At 38.9% G+C, this 18,379-nt stretch overlaps 1 protein-coding gene across 2 annotated transcripts; it reads left to right on the top strand.

The window, feature by feature from the left end:
* Positions 1-3,812: 3,812 nt before the first annotated feature.
* LOC124335940 (glycine receptor subunit alpha-2-like) lies at positions 3,813-17,668 on the top strand. 2 transcript variants are annotated; one of them, XM_046789448.1, is made up of 11 exons: positions 3,813-4,072; positions 7,830-7,958; positions 8,821-8,986; positions 9,697-9,779; positions 11,375-11,518; positions 11,656-11,738; positions 14,038-14,172; positions 15,509-15,609; positions 15,887-16,047; positions 16,210-16,330; positions 16,805-17,668. In XM_046789448.1, the coding sequence occupies exons 2-11, from the start codon at positions 7,927-7,929 to the stop codon at positions 16,973-16,975; spliced, it is 1,197 nt and encodes a 398-aa protein (XP_046645404.1). In that variant the 5' UTR covers positions 3,813-4,072; positions 7,830-7,926; the 3' UTR covers positions 16,976-17,668. The 2 variants fall into 2 exon arrangements, with proteins under 2 accessions (XP_046645404.1, XP_046645405.1); XM_046789449.1 differs by having other exon boundaries at positions 7,713-7,958.
* Positions 17,669-18,379: the final 711 nt, after the last annotated feature.

Genomic DNA, 18,379 nt, shown 5'->3' with positions numbered 1-18,379 from the left:
GCAACTTGTGATTAAATTAACTGAACAACTCAATCGTAATAGCCAAGTTCTCAGGAGTTGTACATGGTATAACATCCTACATATATATTTGATCAGCCAGTAGATGTTGATGATCAGAAATGGCTGGCAATTTTGGGGCGTGTTGCGGGATGCATACTGATGAGTTATTTGCGGTGGATGAGAAAATCCCAACCCGCCACACTCGAAGCAGTTTATGATGCAGTGCGAGCGTGTCGACGAGAAAAAACTGACAGCTCGGAAGGAAACTGCAGTGACACCCTATATCCTTCTTTGATCATTTTCTCGTTCGCTCTATTTGATAAAGTAGTATCAAGAGAATGACTATAATCCCCGATAATTATGTGACAGGACGATTTGAACGTGGTCAAATTTATAAACTCGCATCAGTATAGACTTGCGGATTTATTATCGATACACCAAGCCCCGTCGTTTTGAATTGAAGTTAACTTAACTTAACACGACAAACCACACGGAAGATGAAGTTTGGGTCACTGAATTAAAAAGTTTCGGATGTTTGCTTGGCAGTCGCTTGGCAAATTTTCAGGGTTGAGTGTTTTTATTTAGAGTGGTCTGTGTGCAAGGTTGTTTCATTTGGCAATATATAAAGTTCCGTATTGTTTCGCATACATATACTTCTTCTCCTATTAATTTAGAAGAACAAACGGTAAACGGGAAATGCTAATCACGTCGAATTCAAAGTTTACTTTTTTGCCACTAGAACGGCGAATATTTCTATTTTGGCTATAACTATTGCTGTTTTAATATTTGTGTTTAGCATTGCGTAATCTATTTAATGTTGCCCTACCCGTCTAAAGTTTCGGATGCTAAAAGTTGGTAAATTCTAAACATCAAATATTAACAAATCACATTACTTGATGGAGGCAGGCGTAGACGTTGAACAGTCTCACACGGATTAATGTGAAATGCTAATCTTTGTATCGGTTATAGCTTTTCCTAAGATTAAGATTAAATTTTGGAATAAATCACCGCTGGTTTCGTTGATGCTATTACGGCGCGTGCTGCAGGCCAATTGTACCTCCGATCCATTTGCGACGGAACATTTACTCCAGCGCAAATAGTATAACTAAGATAAAAATAGCCTTTTCTTTCTGAATTCATATTGCATTAGGTCGGATAGGGAAGCACACGAGACGTATAACTAGATTATCATTATAGAGAGTGCGAGGCCTGCGGCATTGTATGATAAGCTACTGCTATTCTTTGATCGTGTAAAAGACTATTAGCCATCTAATCTTTTATTTATTCTGCAGATTAATAGGCCTGTACAGTATATACAACTATGGCAAGCGAGCTTTTGATTATTTTGGTATCGGATAATAACGCGTGCACTGAAATCGTTCTTGTTCCATTCCTAGTTCGTTTTGGACGAGCTGGCTTTTTGTGATGTTTTCTGGTTTTGTTTTATATGGCATAGTTATTGCAAGGACAGTTATGGGGCCTTTATATTTGGGAGACACGAAATGGAAAAGTAAGGAGATCCGGTCGGAATTTGAAAACGGGTTTACTACGATATCTTTTGGCCCGTGTTAACCTTTACTTTATTGCTCTAGTTTTGCCAGAGTTTTGTCTATTTTTATTTCGCATCGGCGGCATTGTAGTGGAATCTAATTCGAGAAACTTAATCACTCGTGGCTTACGATGACGAGGAGTGCCGTAAAGTTTAACCGCCAAATGCAATGCCAAAACAATGGAACGGGTCAAGGGGCATGAATTTAATGAGTTTGGACTGTTCATGATGTCTTTGTGAGAGGACGAAGAACTTCAGTATAAAGTTGGAAATGCTTCCCTATACATCTCCCGAACAAAGATATGGTTGCATGAACTTTAAATAAATGAAGAAAAATAAATAAAATAAAATAAAGTACAGTTGGGTTTTTTTTTTTTTTTTTCTAAAGTTATAGACTTGGGGGAGTTGACAAGGGCAGTGGACCCAACTGTACGTCGTCGGACCGTGTCCATGATCAATTAGCATGGCATGTTGCCCCTGAATGCACGGTACGCGCACAACTGAACGCGACTTATTTTCGATTGGATTGTCTGCGCCTTCCATCACGGCAAAGCCAAGTGGAAGTCCCAATGGAGCCCCCTGCACAATTGCACATAGCGTTATTCGTAGGCAGCCTTCCCGCTTATTGATATCTTCAAATATAACGAAATTTAGCTTGTCAGAAATAACTTGTCTGGAGATAAACAACGAGGAATAATCAAGCAATTCTTTTTCTCTTGAGAAATTGCGCGGTATTTAACTCTGGGCTTTACTCTTATTCTACACTACATTTAAGACTCAAATTAATTTAGTGCTTTGAAATAATGAAACACAAATAAAGATCAATAAAAGCAAATGACGCTTAAGTTAGGTGTACAATTACTCACGTATACCCTTCTTTGAGAGCCTTTCACCACGCACTTCGTTACAACCTATAGATTTCAGTGATACATCATTATACATATAGCCTATATCACACCCCAGCGTGTAGTAAACTTCAGAAGAAACTATTTTCTTAATTGAAACAGTACCGATCCAAACAGTGTAATTTCCGGAATATAATGTATAGTAGCGTAGCAAAAGCTGTAAATGTGTTTTCATGTGAAAGAAAAAGTCATGGGGTCGGCGGGCTTGAAGCATGCCTATTGGCTGAATGCTGAATCATCAGCATTCAGCCCAATTTTCACAGGCTAGTTTGCTTCGAGAACTTGTAATTAATTCAATTTGAAAATAATTGAAAAACTCGTGACAAAAAAAATGAATTACCATGCAAAAGAAAAAGTTGAAACGCTTTTGACCAATCTGCATTTGCTGCTATCTGGTTGATCCTAATTCATCGTTGGGTGCGTAGGCCTACTGCTTCGCAACCATGATTCGATCTGAATATTATATGTCGATCGTGAAGGAGGGTACTGGGTGCTGCTTGAGAATCTTTGCAGTAATCAGCATAAATCACAACGCATTTGAGTCAAAAACTCCTTCAGATGACTTAATTCAATCGCCGAACCAGGAGCTGACGACGCCGCTGTTATCCCGCTCCAGTAGATCGCGGCTGACAATCAGAAGAAATTCCGGATTGAAATCGATTTGGAAGGTTCGCGGGATATGAGCCTGTCACACAATAAAGATTCCTATCGATATAAAGGAATGACGCGTGCAGGACTAAATAGGAGGTACATATATAGAATAGTATAAGGGTGGCTAGAGAATAAGTGTGCAGGATCATTAGAGAGATAGAGAGAGAGGAAGAGAAGAACGACGGAGAAGCGATAATGCCATAATCAACAACAAGAAAAAGATGCCGAGTCCAACAACAAAAATAAGAAAATGCGCACCGAATAGAAAAGAATAAAAGAAGGTGACCTGCGTGCATGATGAGAGCTCTATAGCGACGGGGAGATTAGATCACGCTGAATACGTCAGAGAAGAAGAACCCCTCTCTCAAATCTCTCATTTTGAATGGCAGCGGGGAGACAGCGGAGACGATATAGATGCGGGGGGGAAATGCGCAACCACCAAGTATATACGAAACCCACGGACCCAAAAGCGGAGCAAACTCCCGGAGTTCATGGATCTTTCGATGTTGTATACGACCCGTTTTTTTTTTCTGGTCTCTACTAGAATGCACGACGGGATATACGTATACCAGGCACAGCACAAGTTGGTGCGCAACTCCGGGCTCCGGCGCGTAGTTGACGCGCATCGGCAGGCGGGGATTCGACGAATTTCCAACCTCCTCTCCCACCCATCGCTAATACATAAGGTAAACTCTCTGCTGCTGGACCACCCAGTTGATTCGTTACGGAGCCAAGCGACACTCTATAGGTCTTCCTCCCTCCTCCAACACGTTCCTATTCCTTCCTTCTTCTTCGGCACACGCACTATCGCTCTCTCTTCGTTTTAATTGGTTGCGGACATCCGTAGTCCACCGCTTATGGATTACTACCATTTTACGGTGTGCTGAAAGCCTTTAACTCGGCTATACAACCAATCTTTTCGATCCGGCTCTGCTTCGACCGGTGTTCTTCTTCGACTGATCAATACGTAAGTTCACGCTCTATCTATATAGTCTACACCCTACACCCTCCTAGGCCTGTCTTGTTGATTTTGTGGCCCTCGTTGATTGATGAGCACGCGTTGAAAGGGTGAAATAAATGGTACAGCAAATAGAGTGTGTAGGCGTTGACAAATACCACGTGAGCACTTCCGAAAATTCAAGTAGAATGCGGAATGCTGGCCTGGAAGTATTTCTCGAATTTGAATTTGAATGGCCAACGCTGTTGCTCATTTCACTGCCGACTTGTTATCTCTGCGTCAAACGACAAACGAATCTTTGGGGTTGAACGAAAGAAATATTTTCCTTTTTAACCCAAATAAAAATATGAAAAATATGAAAAAAAAAGAAAAAAAAAATAAAAGAGGAAAGGGAAAGATAAGAGGCTGTCAGGTCAACACGATACACTATGACGTACGACGTGTCATCTTGAAAATAGCGTACAAAGACGAATGAATGCTACATGCTTGATGGGTCACCGCGTAACTATAAAGCGCTCGGTCGCGTCTGCTGCTACGACGTTGCTGGAGGCACTGGAGCGGGGGACTCTATACGTGCATATGTGGCGTTATTTCGACGTGTTAAGCAATATGTCTCTCGGATCACACAGCACAAGTCTCACGGGCTAGCAGTAGCACACGCAGCATCACCGCGACGGGCCATTGTCATCGTCAGGAATCTTCGTCTATACCACTGGAGTCAGCAATTAAGATTTTTTTTTGACGCTGTGTCGCCACTGATTTACGAGCTACACTGATCATCGGCTCGCGCTAAATGGAGTGGCAGCGTTCCAAGTGCTTAATCAACGACTGGGAGGAAGCAACTAAGAGCTGATGATGCCCGTCACCAGACTTTGCCTGGTACATCCCGCGTGTGTCCATGGTGCCTTTGATTTCGAGACTTCAAACGAGAGGCAGAGCCCTCCTCTATATATGTCTGGGATGGTCTTCCTTATCCGGAAGAAAGAAAAAGGGTTAGTCTACATACGACATCACTAGATATTACAATATTTGGTCATTCACCCAACTCAAAAGATTAAAGGTGAACTCGATTTGAACTTGAATCGGAACTACCAGGAAGATATGCAGACGTAGTAAACGGAAATGTGTTCTCTTATTGACCAGAAATAGTACAGTGTACATTATTGGCATTATCCCGCACCAAAAGTCCATCAGCGCCTAATTAACAGAGAGCCCTGTTTGATTAACTGGAAATATTACAATTGGCCATTCACATCCAGCAAAAGCATTTACTTTTTTAAACCTGCATTTCTGCAATACACATGGACAAGTTGTTTCATAGCAAGACTGTCTGAAACTGAATACAATGTATTCCCTAGTAAGGAAAGTCAATTTGAACTTAGCAAGCGGAATGAATAACGTTTCTTGTAATGAAGAAAATGGTGAAATTCTTGGAAAGATCAACTTTAGTTTCGCAAGGGAAAAATAAAAACGGGATGAAGAAAAGGAGATGAAAAAAATGGAACAAGGAAAAGGATGAAAATGAGAATACGTGGTTTATCACGTACGGCATAAAGTGCTCGGCGGAAGCGGAAAAAAAAGAGAAAATCTATACTCGTCGCCAGCCCTCACTGGTGAATTTTTACAAAGGAACGCTGAAAATAAGCGAAGATCTTTTTCAAGCCCAGCAATCTGATCCCCGTGTCCCCAAAATTAAGAAAAAAAAGGGGTCTCTCTATATTCCGCATGAGCCTTGATGGAGTAATCCGCAAATAAAACAAAGTTCCCCAAAGTGGGGGCAAAAAAAAAAAATGCTTTGATTCTTCCGGCCCATATCGCACCGCCATTGTTTCTACAAGATGTGACGTGCTACATCTGTTTGCTCTTTGCTGAGCTGCTGGTAGCATTCCAAGATTTTCTTAATTGACGGGATCGCGTAGTATTTTGTACGACTGTTTGACATCAAGCAGCTCGGCTCGGCTCGGCTTTATCTTGCATGCAATATTTCATCGCCTTTCATCCACACTCTCTATTTTTATCTCTCCCCTTTATTTTTTCTGGATTTGTGTACTAAATCAAAGTCCCGTGAATTTTGTCGGGACTTGAAAGAAAACAGAATCGGACCCAGAGGTATATCTCGACGTTACAACAATGGGCTTTGGAATCAAGTTGCCTTTAAATAACAGGTCGTAAATTCAATTCGTGTAACTCGCCTTTGCCGCTGGATCGTCGACGCTCTTGGGGGAGAAAATAATCAATGGCAAAGCCGGGGAAAAAAGAAAGATTGGCAACTATTTTCATCCGGTTTTTGTGCTATAAAGACAGAGTTGCCACGAGCGGTTGTAGCTACAGCACTTGTCTAGCGTATTGAAATCCCCGAAGAAAGCTGTGAAAAGGAAACACGACCAGCAATGTGTGTGTGTGTGCCTGCGGAAGAGTCGAATCGGATTGTTTTGTCTGGGCCCCGCAACAAGGAAGAATGTGCTCTATCGTGCTACGCCTCAAACGTCGTTCGACAGCCGATCAATTGACGAAAGGCCAACTGATTTTGTAGACAACCAACAAATCAATACGCCCCTATTGTATTTGAGGCTTTATTCCCAGCTCGTTAATAAAATGCCTATCGATTGAAAAAGGAAACCAGCAACAATATGAGAGCAAACCGTGTAATCTTTGTGTCACAAGACAAACAGAGAACCTTATTATACAATACCAAAATTTCCACAGAGATTTCATATCTAATCTGTACATAGAGCCTGGAAAACTGTTGGGCACTATAACCGATTATCCAGCTACCGATAATCCAGCTCCCAGCCCTCTAGATCTCATTGGTGCAGGGTTTCGCACTTTACCTAACCGCGTAATCCGAAAAAGAAAAGAAAGGATACCTTATACTGGCCTATACATCTATGATTAGATTCCTTCGTGACATTGTTTCGTCGTTATATTCCGCCCAGTCGTGTTATTCGGGATGGCCTGGGATGATATAAAGAGAAAAGAAAGAAAAGAAAAAAGAAATGTACTATACTACATTAATGAATGATGATGTACAATAATGATGGCTGGCGTGAGCACGACATGGGCTGAAGATCTGAGATGTCGAAGCCAAAACTATCAGTTGTTATAAATCGATCGATTTGTATGAACATTGGCTCTGCGACGAGAGAGAGAGAGAGTTAGCCGAAATGCAAACTAACCGGTTTGCTTGACGTCGACGTTGAATAATTAAGCAAGTGGCCTCTATGCTTCTTTCAGTGGCGCTTTATAATGGGCCCGAGTCTTAAGATTCAATGACTCAATGGCAATGGAAGCCGACGTCGACATCAAGATCTATCTGGGCATGGATCACCAGCAATGCCGCCCGATCAAAAATGTGTACCAGCTCTTGGTTGCAGATTCAACGGGCGGATCGATACGGAACCTCCGAAAAGCAGAGCAGCTCCAGCAGCCTCTGCTCGACGTTGCTCTCCGTTTGGTCACGTTGCTCCCCCTCCCTCTCATCCGCCTTTATTCTCCTCTTCCCACTCTCTCTCTCTCTCTCTCACTCTCTCTTATGCGCTCTCGTTTCTTCTCTCCTTTTACTCGCTCCTTCTGTGTTTTCCCCACTATTCGCTCCACCCGTTCTATTGCATTGATGAAACCTTATGTATATCTAAATGATAATCAATAGATTTTAGTATCACGGGCATCGCCAGCCTCGCCACCGGCAGCTCGGCGTAGAGTCACGCAAAGCATCGTATAGCTACCTACATAGTAGCCTATATATAGCAAACCCATCTTCCTCTAGAAGGGGAATTTACTTCCGGTAGGAGCAACTGCCGCCAGCGCCCCACTTGGATCTACCTACCTCCTGCAGCATTAGTCGGCAACCTGAATTTTTTCCCATGGCGCAGATCGTCGCTCTAGTCATTTCAAGGTGAGACACCAGTCGCCAAAATGAAATTCGTTCTGTTTGTACCGGACATGCTCCTTCCAAACTCATTCCGTGCTTAATGGGTCACCGCTTGATATTGAACGAAAGTTTAGACAGACATTTATAAAAACATGGAAAATCATTCTAGTGGTAATTTGTTATCTCACTGGCAGTGAGCGCTCCGCAAGTGCTTGCTCTTATATTTCTAAATTACAACTTTTCAACACATTTCAATTAAACAACATTACTATATTTCTAAGTTATGCAACGAAATGTTGAGCAGCAAAAAAACTATCTAATTAATGAACTTTGTATTGATAATTATGCATGCTTGTAAAAAGAAGAATAAAAAGGCAGTGATGGAATTCATATTCTAGAAAACACAAAAGCGGCTGTAAATTTTCAAAATTCTTAAATGTCGCGAATAAATAGAAATGAATAAAATGAAATGATGAATTTGAGCTGATTTTTGTCATTTTTTCCAAAAAAGCTAAAAAAAATTGCAATCGAGGAATAAAATGACTTAAATCAACTAAACACGCTACAACAACAAAAAACTACCTGATTCATTCTTTCTATCGATACTTGCATGAAATTCGATTTACTTTTCCCTAGGCCTACAATAAGTTTATACATCAAGAGTTATTTCGTAAGTTTAAATAACGTAATGGTCAACTTGGCAACCTTGCACTAACATGTAAAATTTTTAGTTTCAGAACAAAAAGTAAAAAAAAAAAAATTAATGATTATATAATTCCTGTGCTTGTGTGCTGAGTGTCGGCAGGCCAACTTTATTGGTCCCATTAGGCCTACTATTGCCTTAATCTCATCTTCGTTTTTCGTTGTTGTATATTCCTTGGAGCAGCTTGATTGGTTGTGGGATCCTAGTCGATGCGATGGAGTTATCCGATATTCTGCCTGATCGATTCAATTACGATAAAATGCGCCCACCTAGACTGGAAGGTCAGCCGGCCAAGGTGTTCAATCACTTGACAGTCATGGGTCTTGATTCCATTAACGAGAACTCAATGGTAAGTCAAATTGCTCTTATAATGGTCATGGTTTTCTTGATTTGATCTAACACTGCACGACTTAGCGGTATATATAATACGTAATTATTTCTCTTCTCTGACGACAAAGGCTGTGCCTGATGATGCCCTGATGTGGAAACTTTTTCGTAGATTTTCACATAGAAGTTTCCTTTACCTTCTATTTCTGCACGAACAGCACGTAGCTAGTCGCGCGTATTTAGTTAACTATTCAGCTCCATAACTTATTGAATACTTTGAATTACACCCTAATGAATGTTTGTAAGTCTGTGATTTACTCACGCATCCGTAAGTTGCACGCATAAACGGTTTAGAAAAATAAACTTTTATCAAAAGAGCTGAACTGCCTAACATAACGTCACTTTTAGACGAGGCGGGGTCCGAGGTCGGCAACTTTAGGAGAAAGTTTACGAAATTCAAAGATTTTGCCATGGTGATTTACATAATAAGTTTGAATCTGTTGTCAACCCCACGCCTTTCTAGAAGCTCTCAAGATCGAGCATTCAAAATTTTCAAATCAAAAATGACTTTGAAAGGGGGTGGGTGTACACGGTTCACTTAATAGGTACATTAAACAAGCATACTGCACATGAGCTTGAATGACTGGATCTAACTACTGTGTAAAAGTTGAGCGACTATATAAAGGAAGATAAAAATAAAATAAACCCCGTTTCCCTATTGCCTTTTTCTAGACTTACATGGCTGATGTCTTTTACGTCCAGTCGTGGCGGGATCACCGTCTCAGCCTTCCGGAAAATATGACGTCCGAATACAGGTAATAACCACACTTCACTGCTGTTGACCACTCATTCCAAGATTTGATGGCAAAATACTTGTGATAGACATTTTTACGATTTCTCAACTTAGCCTATATAGGTTAGGTGATTGTGTTGTGGCAGTATGATTATACGGAGCTATATTTATTTTGATTACTACTGGCAGCTGGGTAAAATGTTGAAAATTGTAAGCAAGTATTGGATATAACTACGTACCAGTAGACCTTTTATAGGCCAAAGTTACGTTAGTTTTGATTTAATAGTATACCGACGATGGTCTTGTGCCGTTGGCATTGAACCAAAAACGAGCATCCCGAATAATTCTCTTGCCGCATTTCCGACCGAGAATGCTCGTGGATATTCTAAAAAACCGAAAGGAAGAAATGTATTTTAGTGAATCAGTTTGACATGTCCACTCATCCACCCCAACTACAAGTCATCCCGTCTGTAGTTTTTTCTTGTCATGTACTCTTGTTGGCCGTGATTGTCCTTGGCGTCCGTGCCTGTACGTCGATGATGTTCAGATTGAAATAGAAGGAGACCAACAAGCCCAAACTAACGTAGTGTGGTGGTGCGGTGCCTTATCTATTCTCAACCAGAACCTTTTCAACCCTCCCCCCTCCTTCATCCCTCTCTACTCCCCCCCCCCCTCCCATCACCGTCTGCTCCTTATATTCTTCCGACTGTTTTTTCCCAACTCTCTCGTAGTACACTCCGCATTCGGAAGAAGGAGAAACTCTCCAGCAGCTCCCACCACTTGAGCGCAACACAAAAGCCCACGGTTCTAGTCTTCTTCAGCTTCAGACTGTGTTTCTGTTGTCTGCCTCCAACTATGCTACTACCCTCACTTGTTATCCGTGCTGCTCTTCGCCTCTTCAGATTCGTTTGACAAAAAAAGGAGGGTTATATACTGCATCATCCAAGGTGGAAATGAGAAAAGAAGAAAGGGCGCAAAAGGAGACGTACGCTGTGCTCCCTGAGCGTAATAATGAAAACGGGACAAATATATATAATAAGGTGGTGGCGGTGATTGTGGACTCTCTCACTCGTTTCGAGCACGCGTCCAGCAGCTCGTTCAATCTCTATTTGGAGGGCGAGCGGGAGTGCGAGTTGGCCGGGTATAGATCAAGTCAGCGGAATCCGACGGCTCTGCTGAGAGAAGCTAGAAGGATTGCAATTATCCTCGATTGAGTTTTATTTCGCGCCTGACCAAACTTTAGATAAGTCGCCAATCCTATTCCGCAGTATACAGCTCCAATAAATAAGTCTGAAAGTTGGATCCAGTCAAAGGGCAAAGGCGCCGAGCTTTTTACCTCCTTCAACAATGGCTGCTTGATATAATGGCAGTCTAATGCGAGTCTTACCATTTTCTGTTGATATATAATCGATTATAAGGATGAAAGAAAACTGCTGAATGCGCATAATTAGTGATATACGGATGTGAAAAATTTGCTGAATAGAACACATTTTTTTTTTTAAATTGCTGCTGACAATGGCAAAAGTTTTCCTGTCTCGTCCTAGTTCACGCTGTTGACTTGCAAAGACAACCGGCGTTTTTCATTTTCAATTCATTTTTTTTTGGTGACGATTGCAGATTATTGGACGTTGAATGGTTGAAGAGCATTTGGCGCCCAGACTCGTATTTCAAGAATGCCAAACAAGTCACATTCCAGACAATGACCATTCCGAACCACTATCTATGGCTCTACAAGGACAAAAAAATCCTCTATGTCGTCAAGTAAGTTTGAGGAGTGAGAAGACTTACATTTTATGATGCGATTTTGTGAGTAGTTGTTATATATAGACTCAAGAGCTGTCAAGTTGACGTATTCTGACTTCTTCTGTTTTTTAAATCTGCTTTGATGGTACATATAGACTCACCTTGACTCTGTCGTGCTCCATGAATTTCGCCCTCTACCCACACGACTCTCAAGAGTGCAAGATTCAGATTGAAAGCTGTAAGTCTCTGCTTTCTTTTTAACTTTATCTGCAACATTAAAAAATGTAAGATCTAATGTAATGTACACGTAATATAGTTAAATCTTGTAGCTAATATTACGTACGTACGTACTATAGCGTTCATGAATAGCTTATTCATTATAAATGTAAATCATAATTTATTTCGTGAATAGGCCTCGTCCATGTCTACGGATACACATTGTCAAATTTCAATAATTAGAAGTCTATAGTTTTTTTTTAGATTCTTTCATTATAGTACAGTTAATTCCCCGCTTCAGTATAGTAAGGAACCTCAAATAAGTCAAATTAACCCGGCTCTTTGATGTCATTATATTCGAATAAAAAAAAAAAATACTGCACCAGAAACGTAAAAAGGGGCAATGCTAAATGATGCTGATGACTAGTCCATACTCAACCGTCATGTAATCTGGAGCGAAGTAACAACATGTATATTATATGATCGATCTATCTATGCACAGGCATTAGGCTAAAAAGCGAAATTATGTCTTCGTCGTTAAAATGCTAAAGAAATAGACGAAATGATGCCAGAACCAATGTTAGAACAGTTACTTATTACTTCATATAAAAAATCAGGAATGAACTTTTTCTCTGCATCTAAAAAAGCGTAAAAAAGGCCCTATTTTGAAAAACTTTTTGGCCGTTGCCTTTTAAAGTTTTCTTTTATTGATTATTATAAGATGTTAACAAAAATAAAACTTCTTACTTTTTTTTATACACCTTGTTACAAATTTTACAGCGCGCAATAGGAACTTTTTATTTTTTATACATCGATGAATATATTTACTGAACACAAGAACTGATAGTAAATCAAAGTATCAGCAGAAAGCTTTCAGATCTTGATGGGAGCTATATAAGTACTGTCACTTTTTCTTTTTTTTTCTAGTGAATCAGCGAATTTTTTTGAAAGACTTGATTGGCCGATCGATCAAGATTTTTCGTTTCCACCTAGGTGTGTAATATACACTCTAAGTTTTTATCTCCTACTTTTTCCCTTCTTTATATGGTAGAGGCGAAAAAGTAGGAAAAAGGTAGGAAATTCCTTCTACTTTAACGAAGTAGGAAACTATTTTATTCCTTCTACTTTTGAAAGTAGGGAAAGGTAGGAAATTTTATTCCTTCTACTTTTGAAAGTAGGGAAAAGGTAGGAAATTTCTTCTATATTTAATAAAGAAGGAAATTATTTTTCATTCTACTTTTGTATAGTAGGTTAAAAGTAGACTATCTAGCATTTTAATGGTTAATAATTATTTGTTAAGCTTTAATAAGAATTTTGGGAACATGCTTATGATTAGTTTCCCTACTGCAACGAAAATGTGAAAAGATTCCATTTTATTTACCATAACTGTTAATTATGACTTACGATTTGATATATAATGTTAAAATCAATTAGCACAGTGGTTAGCAAGCTGGAGTGCCATTCCAAAGGTTGAAGGTTCAAGTCTGGTTGGGTGAGTAGGGATGGAGTAGGGATAAAGTAGACAAAATGTTGTTACTCTACTTTTCTTTGCTACCATCGGGAATTTTTAAATGGTAGACAAATAGTAGATACTCTACTTTTGCTGACTACCTTTTCGCGACTTTATTGCAATGGTAGACGTTACGTCAACAAGGTAGAAAGCCCTACCAAAAAGTACTATGGCCATTTCGCTACCGAAAAAGTAGCCGAAAGTAGACGAAAGTAGAGAACAAAAATCTTAAAGTGTAGGATGAAAATGCAGTCTGAGGTTTTTGAGAGAGGGTTGACCATCAGTGACAGTTCTTCAGAATTAATAATAAGGGCCGCCATTAAAATCAGTAAATCCACTTGTCAGAAGAGAAAATCGGATTCTCACACGGAGCAAAAGCGCTAAAAACGTAGGCACCTCTGGCGGATGTGTTGTTGTGTGTACTGAGCAGTACAGTCCAGTACAGTCCAGTACAGTCCAGACGTCCAGTACAGTCCAGTACAGTCCAGTACAGTCGAAGTCATTGAGATTGGATTGCGGGAAGTCAACAGTCAACGGCTCAGCAGGCCCTGTCCAAAAGACCTCAATATGAAAAGTGAAAGGATAATTTTTAAAAGGTTTGGAAAATTCCGCTGTGGACAACAAAATGCGTGGATGAGTGACCGTAAATTTGAATTAAAATCTTCTGAAAATATGATTTCGGCAACACTAGGTATTTGGCAATAGTTTTAATAGAGAAATAATTATTACCAAGGCAGAAAGAACGACAAATTTTCTCTACTGCAATTTTTTTTTGCTATATGTCTTTTAATTTTATTTATTTTTCATCAAGTATCTCACACTACTGACGACCTGGTTTTCGAGTGGGAAGAAGACGTGCCTCTTGATGTTTGGAAGAACATTGAATTGCCGCAGCTGCAGTTGGAAGGAAACTACACAAACGATTGCACACAAGTTTATGCTACAGGTATTTTAGGCCAAATACATACATATATAGTATTAATTCAGAGCTATATTTTAAGTCAAAGGCATGTATCACTGCTTTCTTTGAAAGTGGCCAGTGCACCCAATAACCCTTATAGGCCAGATCCGCAATCCGGGAGAGTGGGGCTAAAAGGCCTGAGGGCAGGTCGCTCTTTTCTAATTATTTAGCTCTGTATTAAATTAAAAAAATTGAGCTTTGAACCATGTGTGCATCATTAGCATTCGCACTAATATTGGAAATTTCAAGAATATATAACTAGCCGTTCTGAAGATATAAAGTAAAAACACTTTTGACTTTTCTTATGCAAGATTTTTCGAAAAGCTTTTTCATATAATTTCTTTTGGAATAACGATAGAAATATTTAAAAAAACTAGTGAAATAGAGAATTTTATTCTCTATCGACTATATGTAAAGGGATGAACAGAAAAATAAATTATAGTGGCCTTAAATATATTTTGTGTAGACGACCTTGTTGGGGCTATTTCTGCCTTTAACCGTAGGGCTAGTTGGCTTATGGAAAATTACCATTGCTGAGAATAACTGAATTTTTTAATTAGCTCAAATTACTTATGGATATTAAAAACTAACCAAGGCAATTATATAAAACCACACTGAAAAAATAAATCGTTGTTATTATGATTTATTTGATCAAAATCAAGGTTTCAAATCAACCCCCGTATCGGCTGTTCTCCCATTAGAATTACAAGGAAAGCCAACTAGTCCCGTTGTAGGGGCATGTTGCGTCATTTTTCTTATTGTTTTATAACTTTAATAACGCTTGAATTGTAACTAATGAAATTTTCAAAAAAATACTTTCAAGATAAAAGAATTTTTTTCTCTTTTTTTAAGACCAAAAGATATCAAAAAGGTATTGATGGAGAGAAATGGGAGAGAAAATTAAAAAAATGTGTGCCAACCCTTACTACTCTCCCCTACGTTCTGCGTTGGCGTTCATTTGTTACGATTTGTTAAGAAACGAAATTAATAGAAATTCTTTATGGTCTTTCACTCTGTTTCAATGCCAAATATTGAGAGAGGGTTGTTTCCGACAAGTGAATGCGAAACGGTAGCAACCCAGTGTCATGTCTTGCAAGTGCACACTAGCTTCTCTAAGTACACAACAGTATTGACATAATGCGCAGGCCACAGGACAATTGTTATTTAACTAACAGGCCCTAACTTTCGGGTACGATGGATTGGTAGATCTCCTTTCATTATTTCTATCGTTTACGATATAATAACAGTCAATTTTTGATCTACTATTTTATTTTAGTTTTGTTCTTGGTACTTAACATGTTATTTGACAATTTTTTTAAAGGAAACTTTACTTGTCTGGAGGTGGTTTTCGTGCTGAAACGACGACTGGGTTACTACATGTTCCACACCTACATCCCGACTTGCTTGATTGTTGTCATGTCTGTAAGTAATGATTTCAATTTATAATCGCCTTTTAGGATCATTGTCCTTCATAGCAATCTTAAAAATCCCATTGAGGAGGCAAAAACTGTAGTCCTATTAAAAAATATTCGACACCAGATGATTAGCTTAAGAGATCAAGTCCATAAAAGCTGAGAAAACACTTACAAAATATTAAATCATGCTGAGGATGTTCTTAGTCTTGGAGATCTTGGTCTAAGAATTTATCTTTAAATAATCTTGGATATTATAATAATGACTGTGTTGTCTATGTGAACAGTGGGTATCGTTTTGGATTAAACCTGAAGTAGCTCCTGCTCGAGTCACATTGGGCGTCACGTCACTGTTGACTCTGTCAACGCAACATGCAAAATCTCAAGCAGCATTACCACCCGTCTCCTATCTCAAGGCGGTAGACGCTTTTATGTCAACATGCACAATGTAAACGTTTGATTTTTCTTACGTTAGATAACTAATGTTTTTATAGATTCACTGGACGTTCCATATTTGTGTAATGATTTGCAAGAAATATTGCACACTTTGTTTTCTTGGAGCTTTCACGGCATCATGTTCTTAATATTCTACACTGTTGTCTCACAAAAGATTCGTGTTCATGGCGTTGATGGAGTATTGTCTGGTGAACATCATCTTGGGCGATTCAGACACACCGAAGACTGCAAATGAGCCTCCTAAGCCAGAAAAAGTTTTTGACCTGGCTGCAAAGGTTTGCAAAATCCTTTTTTTTGTTATTAGGCGAAATTTTGAGATAGGAATTCGTTGTACTCAGCAGAATGACTGACTGACTTAAATGGATATTTTTAAATTGAATCCTGTTATTCTTGGTGAAAAATGGGGCTGTGTAGAACGTGTAATCGCTAGTCTTAAATCAATCGAGCATTCCAACATACTTTTTTTTGCATTCTGATATTCGTAACGCAATGTAAATTAAATTTTGAAATTTAACTCCAATGATATTGAATGGGTAACCTGAGTTCCATTTAGGCTTCTCTGTATTTTAATATTCGTTCTAAAATTCCTGTCGTCTTTGTAGTCAATGATTTCACAATTTCAATATTTTTTGAAAAATATCACAGTATTTGAGGCGTATTTTTGTCTGACATATTTCTTCCGTTCATTTTGGTCGGAGGAATATTGACGCATTATTCTACTCTCTGTTTTTTTCTTTTTGGACTTGAAGGAAAACGCTCGCATGTTGATGGGGCAACCACCAAGGCCGCCAGGACCAACGCCAGCTCAGCGCGCGCGAATAAGGGCTATTCAAGTCGACCGATTTTCTCGATTCTTTTTCCCATTTCTGTTTACTGTGCTAAATGGGTCTTATTGGGTCGTTTTCGCTTCCTATCTTTAAATTATATTCGTAAAAGAAATGTCATTGGAGCCGAGTAGCTTTAATGCCGTAAGTATATATAACCTTTATTTGTTCAGGTTTATATTCGTTCACTAGTTGTATTTTTCATGAAGTTGATTCTCCGATATAATTAACCTACTGAATTTTGTAACATGTTGGTCCACTATCCAATTCAGCCTTTCAAAATCTTCAGTTTTTTCCCAATTTTTGAAGCTCCAAGAAGAAAAAAAAACGTTGTCGATATTACATTATTACCAACCGCAGGACAGTTTATGTCGGAACTTAGTAATAAGTCACGTATTGTATTTTACCGAATCGTAAGACTAATATTAGACCTCCTGTTTGTCATCTTCGCTTAACTCATCGTAAAAAAAATAATTAATATGAAATTTGCTTTAGTTTTTCTTTAAATGATTTCAGCTGATTGGTTGGTTCACTTATTATCTACGATTATCTTCTAACTACTATTGGTATTGATATAGCAGAGGGGGAAGCAGACTCATGTAACTGAATGTCCTTTTTTGTGCTAAAATATCTTCTTCCATTATGTTCGACAGCCCATCGAAAGATCAAGCTGATATAGCTACGAAATCTGAATGAACCCTTTCTTACAAATTTTTTCTTCACAAATTTCACTTCAAAACGTTCTTCATACACTCAAAGTAGGCCTATCTAGTAGATTTAACGTTTGTAGACATTTTTATTCGAAACTTGATAATACATTCTATATATCGAATCAACAACAAAAAAATTAGCTTAGGACTGAAGAACATGAAGATGAACAACACTTTGGCATTTGCAATAAGATAAACTTGCTGTGCAAAATATTTAGAAATATTCAACATTGTGTACGTAGCCTATCTTGCGAATAATAATGTGATTCGATCGAATTTCGACACATTTTTTATTTACAATTTAACGAGAACAATGCTATTGTAATTATACGCTATCTCCAGCATTATACTTAAAAAATTGCGAGCTAACCTTGTTTGAACTCCCAGACAATTTACGTGATATCTACATGATATAAGATTCCATAATCCAAAGAGAGTTGTGGTCCAGGACAGATCCCGGTACAAGGAAAACAAATCCCGCTAAGAGGTATCCCTTTAACAATAATTTTTCTTTTGGGGCTGTTTTTTGGGACGGATCTAGGTTTCGCGGGAATCCCGATATGTGGTGCCATTTAGTAGTGACAAAAAGAAACTTCAATTTTAATGCTATATTTAACGGATTAAACAAGACAAAAATAAACATTAGCTGTATTTGCCAAAATCTAAATAGAAGAAAACAGAATTCACAAAATGCTACTGCAATGATATTCAACGTTAAGAATAAATACAACGGTATTAGAAAATTTCCCATTACTCGGGGTGGGTCGGATATTTTCATATTTATGGATAC

This window comes from Daphnia pulicaria, chromosome 4, assembly GCF_021234035.1.
Source record: "Daphnia pulicaria isolate SC F1-1A chromosome 4, SC_F0-13Bv2, whole genome shotgun sequence".
NCBI classification, from domain to species: domain Eukaryota; kingdom Metazoa; phylum Arthropoda; class Branchiopoda; order Diplostraca; family Daphniidae; genus Daphnia; species Daphnia pulicaria.
Note: the sequence above shows the minus strand (reverse complement) of the source record. Positions and strands in the feature narration are given on the sequence as shown.

What these genes read in the sequence shown, in the direction of transcription:
- LOC124335940 (XM_046789448.1), top strand. Translation starts at nt 7,927, where the DNA reads ATGGCGCAGATCGTCGCTCTAGTCATTTCAAG. An exon ending in AATATGACGTCCGAATACAG is followed by an intron (nt 9,780 to 11,374) that starts GTAATAACCACA and finishes TGACGATTGCAG; the next exon opens with ATTATTGGACGTTGAATGGT. An exon ending in CACACAAGTTTATGCTACAG is followed by an intron (nt 14,173 to 15,508) that starts GTATTTTAGGCC and finishes ATTTTTTTAAAG; the next exon opens with GAAACTTTACTTGTCTGGAG.